The following is a 27,093-nucleotide window of genomic DNA, read 5'->3' as shown; positions in this document are numbered from 1 at the left end:
GGGAAGGAAATAAAAATCCCGTCCCGTCCCGAACTAAAATTTCAATCCCGTCCATCCCTACCCTAAATATTTATTTTCAAAGTCATATTGATCCTCTAGATGTGCCTTTTGCGAGTTTGGGTGATATCCCGTGAAGCCCTTTGCCCTGTAGGCTTTTAAAATTTCAGAGTTTGTACTGAATTCTGTATTCAATCATCTGAACTTTATCAAGTTTACATTTGTGTACATCAAAACAGATGGCCATGATACACTTTTGTTTAAATCCATACGAAAATTTTTATGCGAGTCGGTGGCTCAGTCGGTAGCGTCGCGGACTTCGGGCCCAAGGCAGCGATGTCGTGGGTTCGGATCCTGGTCACTGCCACTAAAATTTATCAGTACAGTTCACCTTTGTACTGTACCGGCTCACTCCTTGCTTTGCTGTAAACGTTCCACGCACAGGCGCTTAGTCTATGTGGACGGGCAAATGCAAGGTTAAAAGAGGCCGCCAACCTCTTTTTATAAAAAAAAAAAAAAAAAATGGGGGTTATTATTACAGTTGGTGATGTTTTAGCGAATTCAAGTAGAATGTTGTAATGTTATTTGTATAAAATGTAGTCTAAAGAAAAAAAATTATTTGTGTTAGATTTTGTGTTTTGATGGGATTTACAATAGAAAAATGTAAATTCAATCAAATATATCACGGACTTTGAAGTCAAGAAGTAACACTGGCTGCTAGTGTGAAAAAAAATACTGATCATAACACAGGCAAACAGTGTTTTTTAAACCCTCGCTCATTTTCTTAAAAGAGCAACTTAATTTTTTTCAATATAACTTCATTTTGTTTGTACAGATGAAAAGTAGCTTAAAATTTCACAGAATATTTTTACCCTAAATAGTGAAGCGTCTCAAAGTTCTTGTTGCATAAAATAGGCAAGTAGGTAGGCCTAACATTTAAACCTAATTGTGGGACATTTTTTACAATAAGCCTTATCCTCAGCTGTGATTACCTTGTCCTGGATCTTGCCCTTCCACCAGCCCTTGTGGTCACCCTCCTTGCTGAGCACTATGACTTGGCAGCCCTTCCTCAGTGGCAGCTGGTTGGCTCCCTCAGGCCCCTCTGTGGGGTTGAAGTCAAAGTCTGCCACTGCCACTATCCTGCGGAACGGCCACTTTAGCCGAACATTCAGTCTGAAACACATAGCAGAATAACATTACCGCTTTCCTAAATCATGAAATATAGAAAAATTATGTTTATTTCAAGGTATTTTATCAAGCTTTGTTTGACAGAAAACTAAATAACAAGTTTTCACACTAATAACTATATTTTGTATCTAAATGTTTTTCCAAAAAAGGTATTTTGTCAAAAGTACACTACTGTTTTGCATAAATACATGCAATCAACAGTGCTTATGGTTGTGGGAATTGAAAGATAAAATGACAATAAACACGTAATATTTTATACGACTGCAGGTAAGTTAGAAGTTTAATATGATACGACTAACAACTGTTTACACCAGCAAAAAATGCTGTCAGAAATGGAAATCCAAATAAACGTATATCAATTCAAAACGTGGAGGTCTGAAAAATTGTCCAGTGGTAGGGGGAATCTGGGGGACCATATTGGAATATTTAGAACAGTAATCAGTGTTTTTATTACTTTGAATACTAAAAAGTAATTGTACTTTAAAGTACTAACAAATTACGTATTTCATGATTATTAGAAGTACACTATAGCATATTTGAACAATTGTTACGCAATCACGCTTTATTAAATTATTTTTCAAATTTATTTGTTATTGAAATGGGGACTGGTGAGTTCCTTTTTTTCTTAGCTGTAAATAATGTTAAGTAATTAATAGGTAACTTGATATAAAAAAAGTGTGAGTAAAATTATGTGAGACATGTACCCTATAAAGTTCTCGCCCAGGCTGGTGTGTTCGTAGCAAGATATCAACTCCACCAGAGTGCGGAAGAACCTGGACTCTGAGAGGTAGTAGTGTTGTGACCCTTCCATGTCTCTCTCGTACACCTTCATGTGCTTAACCTTGTCATCCGTCCTGCACAGAGAGATTACGTACATACATGCCTATAAAACTCATTTATGGTGATCATAAGTTTATGTTAATTTAATCTGGATTATAGCAGATATTTTGCATCATGATCAGTAAAATCCCAAGTTACCATGAATTATTAACAAGTATAAATTTAATATTTTAATTTTGGGTAAAGGCCCTAGAGTAATATTTCCTGTGTTTTTGTGCCAGAATGGACTCTCTCTGGTTCAAAGGTTATCCAAAAACAAAACCCATACTAAAGTCTAGCTTTTACTTCATTGAATACCAGATGGATCCTTTCTATGACATTGTGAAATATTCCACTAAACTAAACTGCATAATATTGCTAAATTGAAATTATAACAGCTGATAGTAACTCCACTAACTTGAGACTGAGAGCGTAAACAGTTTCATTGGGATGTGTCGGCCCCTGAGGTCGAATCCTCAGCAGATAGGTCCCGTCCATTTGTCTCTCGAGCAGACTGGTGGCTCTGTCTCGGCCCATCTCTCCTACGAACCTGACAACAACAGACGGAATCACACTAACACAGGTTTAGCAGTGGAGGCGAGGTGGGGTAGCGTATTATCACCTGAGCCCAAGGCCAAAGACCATAGGCTACCTGCCACTACCGCTCTTTGGCTTGCTCCCGCCAAGCTTAACTTTTTTTCACATCAGCTTCAATGCTACTGTAGCTAAAATGACTTTTTGGCCATATTGGTTAATCGGTTAAATAAAAGGGTTTTGGTTAATAGAAGTTAGCCATGGTCATACGACTTTGTAAAAGTATCTCATCTTTGAATTGAAAGTAATTTTATTTTACGTCTATTTCAGGGAGTTTTATTAGCTAGTAATTTGAAAAAAATAACTGGCTATGGATTCACCCTTGTCTTGTATTTTGGCAGAAACATGTTTGAACAACTTGGAGAAGAAATGCCACTTTGTAAATCAATAGATGAAAACTACTATGTAGATGTATAATTTTAATTTTATTAGAAGTGTAATATCTCTATCAAAATAAGCGACACATACCAAAGGTATTCTCGTAATGACTGGTGGTCCGTCCACGATCTGCCTCTCTCAGTCCAGTCTGTAGGCATGGGAGGTACTGGCTGTACAGGCTGTGACAAAAGTAATGTTAGTTAATCTTCAATGTGTACCCAAGAGCCCCTGAATCCCAATTGTCTCAGGTAAGCTCTAAGATTCTAAATAAAATCCTAATTAGCCACTTAGCTTCATTTTAAAATATAACTTTTTCCAAAATTCAAAAATTGTATTTACCAATTCCAAAAAAAATTACATGGATATTTTACATCTCTTTATGAATTATGACAGTAACTTGGGTGTTTTCTGACCTGACTAGGTACAAGTTCGGTGGGGGTGGTAGCCAGCGGGGGGCGAGGGGGTAGCTCGGGAGGAAGTTTAGCCCCGCAGCGGCCCGAGTATGGGATACAAGTCTTGTGTACTCCGATGAAGCACCTATCACATCTGTAACCCTGTAGACATTGCGACAATAGGTTAGGTAAGGTAAGTACAATGGTAAAAAAAAAGCTTTGATTGATTTAAAAAGAATATTTATAAACCTTACAGAACTTTATAAAATAGAGACTCACCTAAAATAGCGGTGGACTGCTCAGGTAAAAATTTACAGGATGGGTAAAATATTTGTGAGATACCATTGCCATTGTCAAATCCTTGATTGTAGCCTTTAAATTGTTTCAAAATTAATTTGAATTCAGCCCATCTCAGGATACTGCTTCAATTAAATTAACATTTTCACGTATATTATATTCACACTGCTTACATTGAAGCTAATTTCACAAAATAAATAACTTTCTGTTGCAAAAGCCCCAAGGAGCCCTCATAAGTCGGTGAAGATTTAATATACCTCTAAATCAAGCATTTCCTACTTTTTCTTTATTGTTACTAATGTGAATGTGTGTTCATGTTCAATGATAATTTGTTAGCAAAAGGGGCAGTCCAAACCCATTAAATGTTTTATGCAAATGACAGGAATCGAGCCTGTCTCTCTCGTATCGAAGTCCGAGATGCTATCCACTAGGTTAACTGGATATAAGTTGTATATAAGATTTTGAAAATATTTGAAGCTTGAAGGGTTTTACATTTTGGCCAAATGATTACCATTGGTTCAATTGATTATAGGAGCAATGCATTATAAGTGCATGTTACATCACTAACCTGGAATATTCTGCCTTTAAGCAGTTTGCTACAATGACTACATGTGGAAGGTTTCTCGAATGTGTACATCAGAAACTTGTGATCAGTATTGCGACAGACTGACGGCTCAATGTTGTCTCTGAAAAATGATAATGGTTTCATTTCAACCACGCAAAGCTCAGCGGTTTAGACAAATTAAAATCTAGCTTTGTAGAGCATCCCTACAAAAATTACTTAAACAATTAAAGCTACAAATTCAATTGATTTATCACAGAAATTCATAATACAATGGTCGAGGTTTAGCAATGAATATGTGACATGTCAATAAAATTCATGGATTACAAAGAATAACTTTCCCAAAATATGAATACAAGTAGGCCTATATTAAACCAAGATATCACAGTTGGAAATTTAAAAATGAATCCATTTCACAAGAGCAAAGCACAATCAAGTCTCTTTTTCAAATTATTTACATTCAAAGACGCATTTGTGAAATAGAAAGATTATATTTTCTGTAATCTGGTGTGCTCAGATAAACAGCTTGTTAACATGGGATTTCAACTCCAGTACGTATAAAAACACGTAGTACTCACAGTGCGTCCTGTATGGCTTTTATCCAAAGCCGCTTCTCCTCCTCGAGCCGCGCGTACATGGTGTACGCAGTGCGCTCACTCTTGCGCACCAAGTACCACTGGTAGTTCCAGCGAGAGTCGCGCTGTAGTGTCCGTCGAGCGCTCACATCCTCCACCTTGTATTGACACAACAGCAGAGACTCTTTGTAGCTGTACTGGTCTCCCTGTAACACAATATAAAACAGTGATTACTAAATGAAACGGTCAAGACATAATGAACTCTTGACTGTTTATTGGCTGTCACTCGTTTGACTGTTAATGAACCCTAATGAACTAGTACTAAATATAAACTTATATGAAGGATAACTCAAAGAAATTGTTGTAGTTAAATAGTTCAGTTGGGATTTGGAGAGTTTATGTTGATTGAGGGATTATTGTAGAAATATTACATTGTGATTCAAATTAAAAACTAAGTTTTTTAAAATGCCTAAAACATTACAAGGTAAGGTAAAAGCTTCTGGAAAATAACAAACCATCATGAAAACTTGTCTTTCACTTACCGTAATTGGAAAAGTATAAAATAGTCTCTCAAATAACATTAAATACAACCGCAGGACACACATATTTTAATGCAGTATTAAATGACAGCTCTAGATACTAAATTTCAAACGGTTTCAGAGTTAAATGAAAATATGAACTGTCAGTAATGTAAATGTCTGAAATATAGAAGTAGAGATCCGTCGTCTTCACTGATTTTTCTTTTATAACACATTTTAAAAGAGGAGCAAATCAATGGGGATTTGTATTTTAAAGAAACCTGGTTTTTGTATAAAGGTTTTGTATTTTAAAGAAACCTGTATTTTGTATAAAGGATTTGTATTTTAAAATGGAAGTTCGAGGAAGTTGGAAACCTTGGGTTGGAAACAAAATAAGAATCGGAGGGCCTTTCATAATTCACTTGTTTGTGTACACACTTTTCTTATACAAATGGTCATGATTATGTACCATAATTCAAAATAGCTGACATTGTGTTTGTGTCAATAAGAAAAAAAAACTATCCAACACTGTTCTTCTTTCATGAAATTCCTAGAACATGATATCACTTAGGTTACACTATTATATGGTAACACTTAATGTGGGTTCACATCTAGAACTTTTGGACATCCCGTAAAATACTGCTCTGTATTGGGCGATAGGTATACTAAGTTACTATTTCACTCAAGAAGGCAATTTAATTTATGTTACTAAGTACTAAGTTTGATTTACCCGATATTGTCCCTTCAAAGGTTAAAATATGGTCCCCAGACTTTTCTTATTCTGTACAAGATGAGTATTCCAGTAAATGGTTAATTCTTGTATGTCCATACCTCATACGGACAACTAATAAAGATTTATCTTACTCTAAGCATAAATCATAGGATCAATTACTTGTCACACACTTGTAAGAAATTAATTGGGTAGCGGAATAGATTTGCTTACCTTTAAAGCCTTGCACATCAGCATGACTTGGTCGAAAATAAAAACATATCTGAAACAGAAAGAGACTGCTTGAGTTTTGTAGCAAAGTAAGTTTGATTAAGTTAAATATTAATTTTCATAGGCCATAAACATTTTACTAATACAGTAGAACCTCGCTAATCCGTCACCTACGGGACCAGGAGCATGGTCAGAACAGCAAAAAGGTCTGATTATCAGAGGAACGCGTTTATTGACAAAAAAACGTAGTATAACTGTATTTTGAACAGACCTCGGATAACTGAACACCACGCTTAATCCAATATAACCTAAAACAGTCATTTCTAACTCATAAACAATGCCTAATATTGTATAAATGGACTTTCATGTGATAATTTGCATATTACATCATCAAAATACAATAAGTAGGCTATTGCACAATCATTATAGTTCTGTTAGGTCATTAACCTTGGTCCAGTAATAAAAACTGTAACGTTAAAAATCACAGCTTTCTCAAACTTTTACTCAAACAAACAAATTGCCAAACGTTGTACAGGAAAATAAAGAACAGAACAATAGAAGCCTAGTAAGCCTACTGCTAGTACCGTCTAGTAAGCTACTGCTAGTCAAAGGCCACTGCTATGCTGTTTCAGGACAGAAGAATGTCGATAATAAAATTAGATAACCCATGAAAAAGTATAAAATAATAGTGGCCCACATATAGATGATAACAACAATCATAAAATCGTGTAAAATATACGATAAAGATAACAATGACAAAAAACATCGCTTATTCTTTCTCTTTGTTCTTCTATTCTTCCATGAGAAATACTTCGCCTAATTAATTTCCACGTCCCTCGACACTTCAGGCATATTCAACTCTTCAACAAAGCTTCCTTTTCTACAAACTACGCCTTCCACAGTACAATTCCACGGCTCCACAGACTTGGAAATCAAGCATGCCAACATGTTGATATGTTCACCTGCAAACTAAAAGCTATTAAAAATATCCTAGTTTAAGCTGTTATTGTTATGTGGTCGATGAGAATGTGTCCTGAGGTCACTGTCTGGATTTTGCTGCCTTGTTTGTTTGTTACACTTTCACAAATATTTATTGCAATGTTAACATTTTTTCACTCAGTTTACGTCACCGTTATTATAATTGTCATGGGTTTTTTGTCTTGTCTGTCAAATATATTTATATTTTTGCTCGTTACTGTTATTATATTAAAATATTTATCAATTGTTATCTAGATTTGGTTACTGGTATTGTTATTTTTCTGAAAATATTTATGCATGTTACTATTGTCTAGCAATTAAGATGAATCTGTATCTGGCTTATATATGTTTAGAAGTATTTATCTTGTAACTTGAATCTCATGTATCATTGACTGTAAAAATGGTGTTTACCGTATAAATAAATAAATAAAATAAATAAATAAATGAGTTTCTCTTCATCCACCCATTTAACAAGTTGCCATGGTTACTAATCACCCAATCACAGGCTACTAAAGTTGTCATGGTTACCAAATACCCAATCACAAAATGTTGTGCATAGCAATTTTTAAGCGCACAGCAGACAGATGTATAGGTCTAAGGAGCAGACGATTGTCAGTGCAAACGGATAGCTTGACCTTGATGCTTTGTTCGGCATTTCTTTCTTTGTTCTACTTCCATTTATTTTTGTCAAATGAACTGTGATATTCAAAAACAAGTTTCAACACATTAGACTAAAGAAACACATTTTATAAAACTTTATAGGTATTTTTCTTAGACAATGAGGTTACCGTATGTTAGCGGAAACCTATTATGTCGGCGGCACGCTCGGACCAAGCGAGGAGTTGGACCATCTGATGTCGGATTAGCAAGGTTCTACTGTACATTTATTTTAAAGACATTATAAGGGGTACCCTAAAAGGAAAATTCATAACAGCAAGTAACATAAAAAATAAAATTCAACTTGACAGAGTAAAAAACATACTAGTGTCATAATTTTAGGTAGTATACAGTAGATCAATAGATTATATAGAGAAAATGTAGATGAATGAGGTGAAATGAATGAGGTGAAGTGATTGGGAGAAAGAGGAGTGGGATGGCAGATGGATGAAAAATATAAACTGTGGAGGTATATGAGAAGGGGGGAGTCCAATTTGATGCTCAGACTTAGAAAGGTATATCACTTTTCACTCTAGGGGTGAAGTGATGAAATAACATTATTACTAAAAAAACATATTTCTGTCAAAAAAATCATACCTCGTCAGACAATCCTTAACATGTAGGTAGTGAAGTTGCTACATATGTTTCTACGGCTATTTAAGCATCTCCGCCATCGTCAGGCAAACAAAAGGATCCACTTGATGTGTCGTCAGAATAAATAAAATACACATTTTACACAAAACATAAAAAACTATAGTGATAGGCCTATCAACTACACGCACTGCCGTGGACATGGCAGGAAGCAGACTGAATGTTATGTTGTGATGTGACTTGACTCTGGGCTGTCGTCTGCGTTATCAACAGCTGATACTGGTCTATTGTAGTGACCTCAGAGGATGATTCCTAAAGAGGAGGATAGGAATGTAGTTAGATTTAACATGTGTGAAAAATTAAATAAAAATCACGCACCAAAACTAAATATGTCCCAAAAGAAAGATCTCTTTGCAATAAGGAGTCTAAATGATAAACTTAAAGCCAATAATGCAATCTTGTGTAAAGCTGATAAAGGAAATACAACAATAGTAATGTATGAGGCTCAATATATAGATAAGGTAGAAGAGTTCATTAACAGTAACAATATTTCCTCATTAAATAAGGACCCTACAAATGCTTATCAGAGGCGCATCAAGAAGCTAATGAACCAAAGTAAAGTTTTGTTTACTGATAAAGACATTTCGCAATTAAGAGCTATTAATCCTGCCGCTCCAAAATTGAGTGGATTACCTAAGATCCACAAAGAGAATGTCCCTATCAGGCCTCTAGTCAATTATACTACCGCCCCAACATATAAACTTGCTAAACGCTTAGAGAGGATTCTCAGGGAACAAACAGTCCTAAAAAACGACTACACAGCCTAAAAAATACATACGACTTTATTGAAAAAACTAAAAACCTCAGTATACAACACCGCCATACTTTTGCATCATTTAATATTACAAACCTATACACCAATATTCCAATAGATAAAACTGTTGAGCTAGTATCAAATAACCTACAGGAAAATTCAAGTCTCCTACCTGAAGCCATAGAGGAAATAATCTGTCTCCTGAAAGAAGTATTATGCCAAAACTATTTCTCGTTTAATGGAAAGTATTACAAACAACTCGACGGTCTTGCCATGGGCTCCCCTCTCTCGGGCATCCTGTCAGAAATTTACTTAAATAATATAGAAAATGAACTCATCTTTTCAGATAAAAATAAACATATAAATAGAATACTGAATTACTTTAGATATGTAGATGACACTTTTGTAATATTTGATGGCAGCAACCGGCAACTTGATTTACTCCACCAATACTTAAATTCCATGTCACCGAATCTTAAGTTTACTGTGGAAAAGGAAGTAGACAACAAAATAAATTTTCTGGACCTCACTGTTGAGAAACATAACAATAAATTTGAATATAGCATTTACCGTAAACCCACAACATCAGACCAGACCATTCATAGCACATCTTATCACCCATACTCTCAAAAACTAGCCGCATACAACTCGATGATCTACAGACTTCTAAATGTCCCACTAAGTCCAGAAAATTACACAAAGGAACTGAACATAATAAAGCACATTGCCGTGGCCAATGGATACAAATCAGATATGGTGGACAAAATCATTATAAAGAAAAAGAACAATACATGTCACCAACCAACCAATATTGATAATAATAGAATAACATATTGCTGTGTCGAATATAACCACCAAATAAATAACTACCTGAAAAAAGATCTGAGTAAACGTGGTGTCAAACTGGCTTTTAAAACTTCCAATCGGCTACGAAATATATCTAAAGGTAAACACCCACAAGGTGATAAGTATGAGAAGACAGGTGTATATCGCATAAAATGCGCCGATTGCCCGAGCACATATGTAGGACAAAGTGGGAGGCCTTTTAAAACCAGGTATAAAGAACACCGACCGGCCCCCTAAACTAAAATTGCAAAAATCTAAATTCGCCCAACACATCATCGACAATAAACATGATATGCTAGATATAAATGACGGTCTTGATATCCTTCATTACTGCGGGAAAGGAAATCTATTAAATACTCTGGAAGAATTTGAAATATACAAAGAAATAAAAACCAAGGACAGCACACAAATTTTGAATGAAAAACTCAACTATGAATCTCATTATATTTTCAATACTCTCCTCCGTCACTACAATAGACCAGTATCAGCTGTTGATAACGCAGACGACAGCCCAGAGTCAAGTCACATCACAACATAACATTCAGTCTGCTTCCTGCCATGTCCACGGCAGTGCGTGTAGTTGATAGGCCTATCACTATAGTTTTTTATGTTTTGTGTAAAATGTGTATTTTATTTATTCTGACGACACATCAAGTGGATCCTTTTGTTTGCCTTGGACGATGGCGGAGATGCTTAAATAGCCGCCGAAACATATGTAGCAACTTCACTACCTACATGTTAAGGATTGTCTGACGAGGTATGTTTTAACCATTATTTGTCATATTACGCAATCCTGGGGCTATAAAAATGAATTTAAAAAAATCATACTAATAGATTTCATTTTCATACCTGACTTTGACTTTTTGATCGTTGTGAGCTTTTATCCGCAACCATCCGTCCTTTATTAGCCTACCGTAATCCTTCAGCTCTGTATTTTCAGGCATGTCCCAGTCTGATATACTCTCCTGTAAATTTCAAATCATTATCATATAACCGTTTCCGAATGCTTTCAAAAGAAAAATTGACAGTTGAGACAACTGATTATATTTTTTGACGAAATGTACAAAGTTATTGCCCATGAATATTGTCCGTGAATAATGTAGCCTGCTATAAAAATAGTTTTTCTCTAGTTAACTTTACTTTAAATCAAGGAAACAACGGACAGGATAAGCAGGCTTACCTCAAAAATTATAGGCATCCCTACTTGTGTTACTAAAGTAACACAAAAGAAAAAGGAAAATTCAATATTTCGACAACCCCCCCCCCCCTTTCTCAACATAAATTGATTTTTTTTTTTATCGTGAAGTGGGATGCCTACAAATTTTAAGGTAAGCCTGCTTGTCCTGTAGCTACGTTGTCTCCTTAATTCTCAGGTAATAAGCCCTTTCCAATCAAACCTTTACTTTAAATGTTGAATCAAGTTGTAATAGAAAAAATATTAAAGGATAAAGAAAGCAATACAATCTCAAATAGCCCGCGCTGTGGTGAGATAATTAGTTCTCCAAGTGGCCACACACTGCGCTAGCTTTGCGACCCCATATAAATACGGTGCAAGACAGGGTACAGTCAGTCAAGTGCCGGCAAGCAGCTACAAACATCTCTACCTATGAGAGTGGAGTGTAAGGCAAAATAGCCTGACATTACCCCAGGGCGGAATAGTCCTTGGAGTCGAACACGGGGTCATATAACCCTGGGTAACCAAGTATATTCTAACGCTAGACCAGGGGGAAAAGCCCCTGGACTCGTGATCATCGCAAAACATTAGCCAAGGGCGTATTAGTCCCTGGAAGTCGAATATCAAAGTTTTACTTTAGTATCGTGGATTTAATTCTAAGGTGAAACACTGTTTTACCCGTGAGTTAGATTGTTTGTTTTTATTCTTCTGTCAACTAGGAAATAACGGCTCCTTGGCGGAAGTTCATAATTTTAGCTATTTTTAACCGTCATTTCTAGAGTTAAAAGAGAACCATCCGAACACCGTTAGTGAATGGACACAACAATTGACATACAATTCACATTTTCTCCTGGTCTGCTAAACACCCTCCATATTTACACATATTTTACACAGCCTAGCCACTCAGTGTTCTAGTTCCACTTGCCTGTATTTTCTTCATGATGTGCAGGGTTTCACTGTCCCTTTTCACCTCATTGCTGTATTGAGCCACATCCTTCATAGCTTCCTTGGCCCTCTCCAGACCTCTGTAGTCTTCATGGTTCTATACAGAGTACAGAGGTTCTTTACACAGGTCAAAATCCCAGCAAGATTAGGTTTATTATAGTATACAAGCCCAGTAAGTGGTGTTTTACCATGCAAGCACTACCATACAACTACAATAAAGCTTAACGGGCGAGTAACGTACGATACTTTACATCATACTATAGAAAAAATTGGTAAGTTACATTTTAAACTCATAACACAGTTTATTTAAGACATAACATAAGATATTTCAGAAAATAAAATAGGCCGTTGCAATTAGCTGTTTTATTACATCAGCTGACTAAGTGCACGGTAAAAGTACATTACTTACTTTTCCATGTGTTGGCATGGCAAAGGGCAACTTTCCAGCCTATCAATACGTATGGAAAAGTACATGTTTCTGTGTAGTATGATATAAAAATATTTACCCCTCTCCTAAATTGTGAGCTGGATCTCACCAGCTAATCCACATCACATGTAAATGCTTGAAAAGGGCTCACTGTTTGTCTTATTTTCTGAACAAACAGGTAATCCCTGTTTACCAAAGTACTGTTTAATGTGGAAAAAGAGTTTGTAAATATCGCAAAAAAACTACAATAGTGTTCCTTGTATAGTGCTACTTTTATTATTTTGGGAAGGAAGGTGAAATTAACTTTTTTCCTACAGAATAAGAATATAGTTAACAAAATTTTGTGATTTTAATACTTTTACCTCACCTATAGGAAGAGTACCTAGACTGGAACCAAGCCCAAGGGTGAAATTTACTAATTATGAAACATATATGTGTAAGGAAATACTGTAAATCATGGCTCGTGGTGAAAGAAAAAAACCAACAAGATATCACGTAATTATAATGAAACAAGGGCATCTACTAATATTTACACAATATAATAAGTTTAACTGAAGTTTACTTCTAAAACATTGTAAATTACTGTACTCACGGGTTGTGTCTCGGATATTAGTTTCTCCAATAACAGTGGGTATTTCAGTATCCGCTGCATCGGAACTGTCAAAATATCCCGTAGCATAAATTTTCCATTATTTGCTTCTTGTTGACACCTCTGTAAAAATAATGAATTTATGGTTTTTTTTATAAATACTATCTATGAACTAACTATCAGTAATTAGCTATCAGAAAAAAGTTTGATTAAAAACCTCTCTTTATTTTTTTATTTTTTGTAATTAGCTATCAGAAAAAAGTTTGATTAAAAACCTCTCTTTATTTTTACTTTTATGGGAAGTAATGATTAATTACAGTACCTACATTAAGTAACAAAGTACAGAAATATGTTGCAGCTTTCCCCTAAAACTTGGCTATGTCCATTGTATCCATGTTATAGGACAGTATGTAAAGAATCAGTTCAGAATCAAATTTGATGCCTCTCTAAGTTGCAAAGCCCCAATGTAGATTAGAACTTAGTTTTGTGCAACTTTTTTAGGCTATTTAAATTTTTGTGAAACAAACTGAATGCATATTCACATAACTTAAGTGCACACAATCAAATTTACCTTCCAACCGTTTTTACTTTTTAGACATCTCTTGTGGTGTAGAAAATATATGTAGACGTATATGAAGAAACTAATTAAGTAGGCATAGCATACTAGACAAAATAAAATGTTACACCAACACGATAGTCACTTTGAATTATTTATGACAAAAATGTTGCAATTGATTAAGGGTTTCTTGTTTTCTTTCTTTCCAAGACAAACCTTACTTTTTCAGTGAGATTGATGGCATACAACCAAATTTGTCTGCATTGTGTACAATTTTTGTGCTCCTTGAGCCAGTATTGAACTCTTACCTTTAGCCTTGCTATCTCAACAAAAATCTTGAAACCTAGGTTCTACTCATTTTTTATCAAACCCGTTTGATGCTCAATCCACTGTAAATTAACGTTGACAATGTTGTACTCACAATGACCTCCTGGTTGACCGAGTCGCTGTGAGCGCAGAGGTCGCTTATCCGAGACTGAGCATCGGGTAGGTTGGCACAGTAGTCTCCGTAGACGAGGAACTTCTCCCTCCAGTTGAGGAAAACTTCACTCAGTCTAGCGCAGCTGCCTGGTGCAACAACCTTGCGTAGCTGGGAGTGGAACCCGGAATGGATCTCGCTCAGTTCCTATCAACAAATTAGTTAATAAGACATAATTTATTCATACAAACAATATGTAAAATGTAGGGCCAAAATCATTACCGGTACATCAGATTCAGTTTGTCGAACTTGGAAAAGAAAAACCAATTTTTTTTTTAAATAAAGATTAGTAGAAAAGACAATTAATTGTCTTTTGTTGATAATTATTTGTGCTGTAATTTGATAGGCAATACAGAAAAGTTTTAGGTTGTTCATTTATTACATTGTTGTTGATGAAAAGTTTGTGATCAGATCACAGTCTTCTTCTCCTAGGCCAATTGCTTTCACTGCAGCTTTAAGACGTTCACTGCAGGACACATACTACGGAGAGAACAGGGTTCACTATTAAAGGCAAGTTTAGGAAAGCCAGAAGGTAAAAAACCATTAGGAAGGCCCAAGAAGATAGGATAGGATAGTGTCTCCAGGGACGTCAGAGAAGTGGGGGCAGCAGTGGAAGAGGCAGAAGCTAGAGAGAGATAGAGAGCAGTAACTGCTCTGTTGTTTGTGTGGCCAAATCCCGCCATGAGAGTGTGTGAGTGGGAGTGGAGTGTATTCATTACATTACATCATTCAGAAATTAATCCAAAACCTACCAACAAATAATCTTCATAATCAGGACTAACATGACTCTAGACATTGAAGGCAGTTGGTTTCAAATCAGCTAAGCGTAGCATATTAGCCTTAGACGAACACTAAACTCACGTGTTCCATTTCAGATTGGAAATTCATAAATACAGTTATTTACCATAAACATTCTGTATTTCCTACAGCCCTAATGTTCAAAACACACAGCGTGAAACAAAAACCACTATCAATCCCAAACTCACTTTTATCCACATGAAGATCGTCCTGTAGTCATGATCCTCGAGGAGGGTACTGAGTGGCCGCATGAAGCTACGCTGCAGTGTTACCAACACGTCCACATAGTTTTTCTCCGTCTCCACAAGCTCATTGATCACGTAATCCCGCTTCTCCAAACTATGACTTGTCATCGGCTTAGGAGAAAAAAAAAGTTAAATTAAATTGGTGTGAATAAACGTGCTTTTAAATTTATCCCAAATATACTACCTTATTGTTAAAATCTAAAATGTTCATGAATGATGATGATTTTTATATTAAAATTTTTCTCTATGTCATTCATCTTTTTCTTTTTTTTGATATTCACAATAATCACGTTTGTTTTACCTAGCGTTGTTGTATTTTTTCTCTTTTTAGCTTTTGGATTGCAGTAAATTGCAAAAACGGTGTAAATATTCACATAATGCAACTAGTTTTTGCCCAACCAGTGTCATATTCATGTTGTACTAATATGTGATGTTAACTTCAATTGTTTAAAAAAAAAACTAGTAGCTCAGTGTGATCTGAGGATTACTATAAGAAGATATAACACCATTTTCAACCCAAAATGTGTTTTATGACAACTTATTATATAAAATGCCAACAAAGTTTACAAATTATTTTGTGTTTAGAAAATTAAGTTGACAAAACAACAATAGCAACAGCAACACGTAATAAGGTACTTCTAGTTTTAAAAGCAATTTATGTTAAAGTAGATAAAGAGTAAGCATCGAGCCACTCAATATTCATGTTTATAATTTAGTAAACTTAGAACATTATGTAACGTCTTTACCTAACAAAATAAAATTATTACAACATGTTTCACTAAAAAGCACATATTTTCCAGATAATCAACCAATAGACTGTCTAGTGATTTCAATTAGTGGTAACTGGTAACTAACATGAAACAAACTGAAAGCACTAATATTTTGATTTAAAATCCTTCACTACAGTACAAAATGCAAGCCCAATACAACCTCAAAAATTTAAAAAAAAATCTTTTAAAACATTACACTCAGAACACAACAATAACAAATACAGTAAACCTCGCTGCCGTCACATTCAATAATCCGGCATCAGTCTTAAGGTTATTTTATACTGAAGAAATCGAGCATGTTTGGTAGAGTTTGTGGGCAATTTGCTAAGGTCAAGTGTAACTGCAAAATTATATTGCAAATTTCATGATTTTTAAGTAGGCCTAGCCTATTGTTAGCCCTTTCACTCTTATTTCAATGGTGAAATAACCAATTCCCATCCCCTAATTCTAAGATAGCGCTCAGTGATCTCAAGTCTTCATGAGTTGAATTAGGAAGCGTAAAATGTCTCTTTATAGTATATTTTTCCTATTCAATACCTATATCATAGCCACCTCTAACACAAGGCCGCGGCGAGACAAAAGTGGCAACACCACTGTCCTGGCAAAACGAAACAGCTGTTGCACTAATTTATAATAGAGATTATAAGGCAATGTTTATGTTTACACTTTTGTTATTTCTGTTATTACCCATGTCAATATGCATGACATTGCCACAAACCAACGCCACGACCTTGTATTAGAAGATGCCTATATACATTGTTTTCACTCTAACCCCTACAATTCAAACTTTTTTAAATTCCTTACATTCTATAACAAGTGGGTGTCTACTGTACAAGTTTCTTTGTATTATAACTGTCCCACTCTAATCCCTAGACTACAAACTCTATTTCACAATTCCTTCCATTTGTAACCCCTGAGGTTCTATTGTATCAACATACCTGTGTGGCTACGGTACATTTTTTATCAATGGAACACAGGTCCTGGTATATCTCCTCATTGCGTGTGTGAGCGTCGTAGTGTGAGTACTCTACGTGTTCGCCGAGCGGCGTCCGAACATCGAGCGTCGTCACCTCTTCGCTGTCACACACATGCAACATGCCCACTCAACACATTGCGCTATACTGACCCGGCATGGTCAAAATATGATTTTGTTTTCAGATTTGAATAATTGACAGCTCGATTTGAGGGGTACAGTAGGATAGCTTTCTAAGTCGTTCCATTTTTGGGTTTTGTTACATATTTAGTCAATATTTTTCAATCAAGTGTTGGTGTTTCACATTGTTTCATCGATTGTCTAGTGTTTATGTGTAACACAACTGTAGAGGAAGGATTTAGAAGGATAGTAAAGGATGGAAAAGAAGAATAATAATCCAAGTTAGATTCCAGTTTCAGGTATTTCTGATTCTAAAAATCAACCACTGTGTGAATGTATTTTCACTAGAAATCTATTTTTGTGTCTCCTAATATTTATTTGCTAGTATAGAACTTGGGTAAGCTGAATTTTTTGCTAGACTGATCTTTACCCTGGGTGTAGAAAAAAAGGTCTAATCCTTTTGAACAAGGCATAATGTGTATATATCACAATATAATCATGAGTATCACCCAATATGTTACGTCCAACAATCAAGTACACTGGGAATTACAGAATTACAGGAATGGAAGGAGATATGTATGTATATTTAAACCTGATGTTTGTAAAATGATGTTAAAAATATATGTTTCTGAGTAAAAACTACTTGTTAGTTCAAAATCATACTTTGACCAGGCGGAAACCAAACTTAATGAAAACTAAACCAAGTAAAGCATGCACCAGTATGCAGACACGTACACAATGTCTTCACTGCAAGGCAGTTAGCGGCTGAAAAGCATTACATTGTAAAAATATGTATTTTTAACTATATAATGTTGTCATTTTATATTATATAAATATAGGCCTAAATATAAATACAAGCCTTTGTAAATGTAAATAGTATCATAGTGAATATGACATTTCAATGCAATGGAACAAAAAAAAATATATAAAGTTGTGAAATATATGAAGAAATATTGCGTTAAAGTTTTAAAATTTTAAAACAAACAAAAACTGTACTCGTAAGGTAACTCATTTTTTTTACATTGTTAAACAAACCAATAAAACTAAGTAACAACTCACACGATGAAGATACTTTACAATTACACTTTATTAGTCAGAAATTGTATATCTCTTGCAACGGTGAAATCAAACAAAAATACCTAGGCAACTGAAAAAAAAATCTAGCTACACTTTTTTTCTGATAAATGTAATACTAGTGATAACAGTAATCTAATGTTGTGATGAGTATACTATTATGTCCTAACTACAAAATGAATATTTCAGTAAAAAAATGGCTCCTAATATGTGATCTGCACTGATCTGCAAAATATGAGCATCGGCAACAAAATAACTACTAACAAATATACAACTATCAACATACAGTACTAGCAAATAACCTGCTGCATTTAACAAACCAAACCCAAGTCCAACCTCAATCTTCAAACCTTCAATCTGACATAGTGAACAAAAAAAAACCTCTGAACAAAACAAAAATAGGCAACTTTAACTGCAAAATAGGCCTCACAAAAAAGCTCTTTTAAACGTTACTTGCAATCCCTAGTTGATGTGCTGTGCTGACGGAAAAAGCAAACGAAAACAGACAATACTTCAACTGGAGGCAATACCTCCGAGGAAAACGTGACGTAACATAAGTTCTCGTAGACGTCCTCCTCAAGGTCATCAAGCTGTGGACTCTTGATGGTGAACTGCAGCCACGTCGGGTCAACGGGACTTTGGGCAGTGCTGCCACAGCTGGTACACACATACTCATACAACTATTTATCACTTAGGGAGGGTGAATCTCCAGGAATGTACCACTAATTTTACCTTGCTTGGAATTTTGTGTGCAGCGTACATCTTTTATAGATGTATAAAAAGTGAGTATAATGCTACACAGTAGCATTATCCTAGCTCCGCAGTTGTGCTACGCTTTTCAATTGTTTGCAAAAACTTGTAGAGTGAGCTTAGGTTCTCATCATCTATGCAACTGTTGGTACTACTAGAAGAACAAGAATATATTTAATTTTTGGTATTTTTTAAATACTGAAACCGATTCTGTGTATTTCCAAAGAGGAAGAAGGAGTGTTTGAGATTTAAATCCACAGACATTTGTTTGCTTGACAAGAAGTAAAATCATATTTTTATTTTTAGGTTCATAATTTAGGTTAGTATTATTTTACAATTTATTGACTAGGTTTCACAATAATGGATAGGCCCTAACCATTGTCAAGTTTGAATGGGTATGGTTTCAACCTAACTAGCCGTAAACTTGACCATTTTAAAACAGCAGCAGCATTTTAACTAACCAAGCAATATTTCCTTACAATGAGCTCCACATTGCACAGTTCACTGCACACAAAATGTGAAACTTGGAGAATCGAACTAAAGGGATGAGCCAAAACAGTCTGTGAATGAGAAGGCCTACATACAACGTTATGTGGCTAAGCCGGGATCACTGCACACACTATGTTTTATTATTTTTCATATTAGGCCTAATCTTATGTTTCATGGTTAACCAAAGGTCTACAAAGTTCTGAACTTTTTGGTAAAATTCTTGGTTTATCTTACTATTAGGGGTCTGCGGTGCACCAAAAAAGTTGGTACAGTACAGTTCTGGCCTAATTACCGCCATCGGTTCGATACAGCATTTTACTTGGTACGAATTTGGTTCGGTACAGCCTATTATAATTTAAAGAACTTTCAATTTACTATTGTGGTCAACAGTAACCATGGTTAGGAGCACATAAGAGGTTTATAGAATACGATTTTCATAAAATTTATTACTAGGATAATGATGCAATAAAAATTCCATTAGCAGTGCCACATCTATAAATTTTTATCACAACAATTGTTGAACTCAAGGTCAAGGTAAGTACTTCCAAGATCTCGTTGAGTCAGTAGTTTAGCTCATATTAAAGTTTTATCACTTATATTCCTTTCACCTCCATTATTTATTACTAGCGTGCAAACCTATTTTGTCATGAGAATAATAGTTTTATAATGGCTGTTAAATCGTACCTCTAACTCAGTCAGTATTTTCATTGTGAACATTCAATTTGCCGCTGGCCATTGTCTACTGCGATAAGACTGTTCATTGTGTTATACTGTATTAAACTTATAACTAATCTACAGTCTTCTTTTATGTACTTGAACAGATGTCGTTTCGGCCGAGTGTAGTCTGGTTAAACCGATGTCCGGTTAAAAGGTGTCCGGATAAGAGAGAGTCTACTGTAGTAGAATACTACTGTACTAAAGTAAAGCCTTTATCAACTGTGTTTCTTTCTCGACACTATCCTGTTAGGAGTAAAAGGTTTTAATAATGCGTGGTACTGTAATCGTTTTTAGAAAATTATGAATGTTGGATACTATCCATTTTCATGGTCCTAGTGTCAATGTCTTAAGATTAAAAATAATGGTTTGAACTGATACTTTCCTTCAAAGGTTAAAAAAGTTATTTTAATACTTTTATACGACATATATTATCCTACTACACACTTACAACCGTGGATAATTTTATTAAATTGGTTAAAATTCAACTTTAAGTTGGATAAATTTAAATGGTTATTCCCACAAGAAAGTTACCTAAGCTTATTTTGCTTTGTTTAAAAGAAAACTTCAATACGGTATCAAATTTAAAAACAAAGAAGAGTGTACCAAGTTACAGATGTAATCTATAATATTCTAAGCTAAATAGCTATGGAAATTATTTAGTGTTTAATCAATTTCCATACTTAAGATATTTATAGTCATTTGCTACTTGAAAACGTTTATGATTGCATATCAGTAAACTGAGCAACCAAATCATACAACATCAAAAGTTATAACTTGACTTCTTGCTTTGATAAAAATAGCTTTACAAATAACTTATTTTTAACACAGAGGATACGCGTCCGGTAACCAGACGTGGATTAGGCGTCCGGTAACCAGACGTGAATTAGGCGTTCGGTAGGGGGTCCCGGAACGCCATTACCACAATGATACGATGTACAGCCATCAGTGTTCGTGGTGTAGTGGATAGAGTGCTCGACTGATATACGAGAGGTCCCCAGTTCGAAACCCATCGGTAACTTTAACTTTTTGTCACAGATTTTGCTTTGAATGTAATTTCTTCTTAACTGTACATCTTTTGTTAGAATTTTTGGCATTTATAATTTTATGTCATGAAGAGAATTGAACCTTCATTTGATTTTTTTCACTATAAGCAAGTTTGGTTGGTTAGGTTAGGTTATGACAGTAACTGCCGGACGCCTAATCCACGTCCGGTTACCAGACGCGTATCCTCTGCGTATTTTTAATAAAAATTCAATGTTTTTTAACTTAAAATATGATTTAAAATATTTATATAAAACTTCTAAACTAACTTGTAATTTATCCTACAGAAGCACGACAACCGTACCTATCAGGTTTTTTTTGCAGGTTAAATTTTGAGTATATGATCCTATGATTATTTTATTATTGACATTAAATTAAAGAAAAATTAGCAAACATCTTTAACACGGTTAAGGCCCTGTACAAACAAAACTACATCACCATCTACGTTTTATCAAACTATTTGTACAAATTTAAAAAATTGGGAAAACCATTGTATATATATATAGCCTATTAAGGCACTTTTAATCAGACCTCATCACAAAATTCAATCTTGCAGTGGCAACCATGATATGAGATTAAATTCCCAAGACTATTTCTGTGAAGTAGTAAGGTTAAATCTTATGTCTCGTCTTAGTAAATTTACTGCAAAGCGGAAATGTCTGGCAGTGTATTTCATCTGACGAGGCAGTTACATACAAAAATCCAATGGATTCTGACGCTGACTGCAGTGCAAAAGCCTACTTCAAGATCATTTCAGGATCAATTAATGATTAAGAATACGTATTTCATAACTAACCTAGCATTGAGATTCCTGTAAATGTCTTCTTGAGAGGAGGTCCTGGATCTGTGAATGGAGAACCCGCTGGAAACAATTGATTCAGTGTGATTAGTAAATTTATTTTTATTTTATTTTTAAATATCACAAAGTATTACAGGTAATGGAATGAATCAGTAAAGTGGCTGATGAAGCCTAGATTTTTTAAATCTAAAAATGTTTGTTTTCTATTAGAATAATATAATGGTACCGGTACTGTACTGTATAAAAGACCATAAAATAAGAATTATAATTAAATAGCTTAGTTTTAATTAAATAAATAACTAGTCACAAAAACCATTTAAAGGGCCTGTATTTATAGGCCTAACCACATTCTAAAATATGGTTTATATTTTGATAAGAATCAACCTGTTAATTTAATTAAAATTCAACACTACCAGAAGTGTGTTTAAAAGGTGAAGTACATTTTTACCAATTACCCACTAGCAGAACAATATTTTGTTCCTTGATGATAATTTGTATTCACTAACTTCCTAATTAATTCAAATTCAAATTCTTTATTCAGCATGTAGACATAGTTACAATGTATATGCCAAGTCAAAATGACGACTAAATAAAACAATCCCTCAAAAAAATAACTATACATGATCAAACTTATCAGCTAATAAACTTAAAAACCCCTTAGTATACTTTACCATACATTTCTATTGGTTGGAGCAATACAGACATAATAAATAAAAAAATAAACTATACAGGCTTAAAAAAGCCCAAACACAGAACAAGTTGAAACAAAATTTAGCCAGATAAAATAAATTTTAGGTTATTATGAACCGAGTTGTTAGCTTATGTTATCTTCAGACTATTCTTTTCCATTTAAAACACTGGGTAAGGCACTGCAAAATAGCCTACACTATTTAAAAAATGCTTGTGTCAAAATTACTTTAACCTCCATGAGTTTGTAATAGGCAAAAACCATAAATTAACCCGAAAAAAACTAACTCAGTTTGAGTTAAGTTACACTTGGATGATTAAAAATACTTACTGAATGTTTTTCTTGAGCACTTTTGGGCAGTTGGAAAGTTTTGACAGTGTGTAGAGAACTCCGTAAAAGTCAGTGAGATCAAAAAGCATGGAGGGTTCGAAAAGGTCACTTTCTTTAAGCCCAAACACATCTTGGCACACCTGGAGGAAGGTTTTGATGTTCCGTAGGCACAAAAACTAGAAGGAAATCAGCATTATTTTAAAGATAGGAAAATGATGGCCTTGAAACACTTCATAAATTTTTGTTTCATCCATTTAATTACTTATACTGTTGAAAATTAACGTTAGGGAGGCCTATGAAAATTAATTGATAAAGGTTTAATGGTAAACTAGCTGTCACCCACAGGCTTCAACTCGTTTGACTTCATAGGCATTAATGAAATTATTGATTGGTTAAGTTAAGCTGAAATACACTAAACAGAATAAAGTAATACAAACAAATAATCACACCCCATTTTAATAAGGTAATAAATTGAAAGAATTGAGATACAAATAAGTACAGCTAAGGTATTTTTAACATTAGGTATATGGAAAGTTCCCTTTGGAAAGGAATTACAACCTTAAAGGGCAATTTATGAAATAATGGATAGTTTTGCGCAAGGTTTCTCGTCATGACGAACAATTTAAGTACCCTACATATGATTTATGGGAGTGTGACTTGTAGTTTTCTCACAAGTTCATGGGTACTTTGGGATTTATATATGGATAGGCCTAATAACAAGTGTTAGGTAGGTAAGTAAGAATAGCCTAGTTTTCACAAGACTAACTTACTTAAGTAGGCTAGTTAAATAGTTAAGGCTAAGTTAGATGTTCTGAAAGCATTTTATATTGAAAGACGTTTGGAGTTCAATACAGAACACAGGTTTGACTTTACCAGAACACAACATACGTAGGTTCTAGTGCTTTCCCCACAGTAATTTAGACTATGTTTTAGAAAGAGCTTTTAAAAAACAACAACAAATTACAAAATTACTTAGCCTATTAGCTTCATTCTGAGAGGTGCAACAGCAGTTTAAAGATTCACAAACGTGTTGATTTAGATAAGATTTTGAAAACTTTGGTATTTATTGTGATTAACGTGACCATGGGAACCTATATAGATTTAATCCTATATATCACTAGAAACTAGATTTTTAGCTGAAAGTAACGGTGCATAAATTTCTTCGCGCTCATAAGATAATTCCTCACCAGAAACTTTATATACCGTATTACGTTTATTGTAAGTGATTAAAGGGCTGCACTTTACTTTACGTCCTGCACTCATTAAAATGAAAATATCGATCAATAGGCCTATATCGATTCATCAATATCAAATAATCGTAATTATGATTATTTTCAATTGATTTTTAATATTGTTTAAAATTATATATCAGCTGTAATTATGATCAGTTAAGTTAGTTTATCTTAAATTTGTAAATAAAGAAAATTAAAAAATATAGGTAACAATTTAATAGGATAAAAAAAAAACAAAAACCAAACTAGGTACCAATTATAGCCTTATTCCTAGATACTAAACGTCATTTAGATAGTGAGTGTGGTTTAGATTGTTTTTGACTTCTAAAATCTACCTGATTTATCACCTTGTATTCTAACTTCCATATCATCGTTACAGGCGTCACATTTAGGAGTATCAGGGGGTACACTTCCATATCTGTTGGCACAAACAACCGAATGAAAAAATCTATCGATATATCGATTATTCGATTTATTGTTTGGTTGGTTAGGTAGGCCTAAGGTTAACCTAACTAACCAAACAATATAGCGAATTAAACAATTGAATAATCAATATTAATCATTCGGTTGTTTGTGCCAACGGATATGGAAGTGTACCCGTATCAGGTACTAATCCTTGATCTTGCATCCATTTGAAACAACTTTCAGGATTACATAAAATAATCTGACTAAATTCTCGATAATTCATCGTGACGTTTGTTTAAATTGACTTAGGCCTATACAAAAAAAGCAATGAAATAAACAAAAATGTGGTATTTATTTAAGGTAGGGTGGATGACATTTACAAGTGGAATGAACTATGGGTTAAGTAAGCCAACAGCTGATTGTTTTCAATCATAGTCAAGCAAATGATAGTGACAACTTTAATTAGCTAAGTCTGATTCTGCAATATGAGTCACGCAGTCACGTGATTAAGTTACACTTTTCACTTTCTAAGACCAATAATACCTAATCTAACCTAACTTGAAAACACTTAATGCAGTCACCAATTCACATACAGCACGACCTACCACCCTGACATGCCTAAATAAGAACTACATGTAATTAGTCCACCAGTCCATCTATATCTCCATAATGTGACGAAATTCCTATTAGGCTATAGAAAACATTATTGACTACAGAATCACTTGAAATGTTTCTACAACGATGTTATCATGTTTAATCAACGATGTTCTTCTTCTCATCAACCATGTTACTCTCTTCACTTAACCTGGACTTGTAACGGCGTAGCAGACTATCACTACACAGCACGTATGAGTATGAGTATTTTTGTTTTGAGTTCTAGTTGTAGTGAAGTAAAATGACGTCACTAGGCATAATGCTGATGATAGAATCAGAGTGAGTTAATTAAGTTCAAAAGTTGTTACTTCCAGTTGCTTGTCGTGTGGTTGAAAACAGTCAGCTGTAGGCTTAGTTACGCACAGTTCATTCCACTTGTAAATGTTATCCATCCTACCTTGTTTATTGTAATGTTGTATGTTTTTACGGCGATATCTTGAGAAATAACTTATTCATCAGCGGTGAAAAATAATGGTAATTTGGATTCAGGAGGTAAAAAACTATAAAGTAAGATATCAAAATAAAAAATTCGTTTGGAGGCACCTAAACGGAATAATTACCAAAAATATAAATATCAAAACAAAAACCATGCAATAACTTAATCGATGTATAGAATACCGCAATCGAAATAGTGAGTAGCCTAATCGTAATATCGATTCGATAAAATCGATCCATATCTTCATTTGAATGAGTGTAGGACATAAGTTAAGTAAAGTGCAGTCGATTTAAGTAAATATTAAATTATAAGACTCACTTTTAACCTGAAAATAACGGTAAAACAATTCTCAGAGGTTACGAATATTAACTAAGATAGTTTGAAGTTTTTATTTGAGTTCATTCTACATTCTTGTCTGCATGCCACATTACGGTTAACTAAGTTAAAGTTATAACCGAAATAGCCTAAATGAAAATACGAAAACTGAAGAGGAGAGGAGATAAACATAAGTTAGCCTAATGCAAAGGCATTCAAAGTAACTTACTTATATGTTTTACAAACATCTAAGTAGCCTAAAACACATCTGAAAATTGAATTCTTCATATCTTACTTATTTAAGCATGCTTGCATTTTTGAAATTGTTATTTTGTTGTGTTTAAGCCACTATTTTAATACACAGAGGACAGGCCTACGCGTCCTTAGCCTAGCTTGTCAAGCCTAAGTTAAGTATGACAAAGAACTGTACTTTTCTACTTCATCTATTCCTTTAGGTAGGTATATTTAATCAGTGCGGACAAATGAGTATTATCGAAGTTAAATTTAATTGAGCAGCACTAGGCTATGTGAAGAGCAGGTTGTCCTACTTTCCTACTTAAAAATAAAAATAAATTTAACTATCCTACCTGAGCCATTTGAGGTTTCTGGTTGACATCCTTCATATCAACACAGCCTTTTTCTATGGAATTTAATAAGTTACAAAGTAAAACACCATCTCTGAGAGTATATGCCAAATCTGACAGAGAGGCGTCAGGCCAGTTTGCTTTATGATCGGGTCTTAAAACACCACATTTGGTTAACCAGCTAGCACATTCCCTCCACACCTCTATTGAAGCCATTTCCACAAAGTACCCTAACTAGAAATGGACGTAATTCTAGTTAGTAGTCTATATTAATTGACAAAATTGTGTAAAAGACATTTTCCTAAGGAATCGACAGACAAGAGAACTTGTCAACAAAAACAATCAATGGACTATCTGC

The 27,093-nt window shown here is 34.5% G+C and overlaps 1 protein-coding gene across 3 annotated transcripts in view; it reads right to left on the bottom strand.

Moving 5' to 3' along the window:
- The window catches only part of LOC128992598 (protein vav), a 29,220-nt gene extending 2,127 nt beyond the window's left edge, over positions 1-27,093 (bottom strand). Inside the window, exons 1-18 of one of the 3 annotated variants that reach the window (XM_054416255.1) lie at positions 26,739-27,093; positions 23,110-23,285; positions 22,089-22,154; positions 18,749-18,952; positions 17,067-17,205; positions 15,302-15,469; positions 14,259-14,462; positions 13,285-13,404; positions 12,246-12,362; positions 10,996-11,111; positions 6,264-6,312; positions 4,806-5,008; positions 4,234-4,351; positions 3,390-3,530; positions 3,067-3,155; positions 2,423-2,554; positions 1,890-2,039; positions 990-1,170 (exon numbers count right to left, since the gene is read on the bottom strand). In XM_054416255.1, coding sequence (XP_054272230.1) covers positions 990-1,170; positions 1,890-2,039; positions 2,423-2,554; positions 3,067-3,155; positions 3,390-3,530; positions 4,234-4,351; positions 4,806-5,008; positions 6,264-6,312; positions 10,996-11,111; positions 12,246-12,362; positions 13,285-13,404; positions 14,259-14,462; positions 15,302-15,469; positions 17,067-17,205; positions 18,749-18,952; positions 22,089-22,154; positions 23,110-23,285; positions 26,739-26,951 — 2,586 coding nt within the window. In that variant the 5' untranslated portion in view covers positions 26,952-27,093. The remainder of the gene's footprint in view (positions 1-989; positions 1,171-1,889; positions 2,040-2,422; positions 2,555-3,066; positions 3,156-3,389; positions 3,531-4,233; positions 4,352-4,805; positions 5,009-6,263; positions 6,313-10,995; positions 11,112-12,245; positions 12,363-13,284; positions 13,405-14,258; positions 14,463-15,301; positions 15,470-17,066; positions 17,206-18,748; positions 18,953-22,088; positions 22,155-23,109; positions 23,286-26,738) is intronic. The other 2 variants (XM_054416257.1, XM_054416256.1) reach the window with 2 other exon arrangements.

The sequence above is a fragment of the Macrosteles quadrilineatus genome, unplaced genomic scaffold (genome assembly GCF_028750875.1).
Source record: "Macrosteles quadrilineatus isolate MER2022 unplaced genomic scaffold, UCM_ALF_1.0 Scaffold_4__1_contigs__length_99947679, whole genome shotgun sequence".
NCBI lineage: Eukaryota > Metazoa > Arthropoda > Insecta > Hemiptera > Cicadellidae > Macrosteles > Macrosteles quadrilineatus.
Note: the sequence above shows the minus strand (reverse complement) of the source record. Positions and strands in the feature narration are given on the sequence as shown.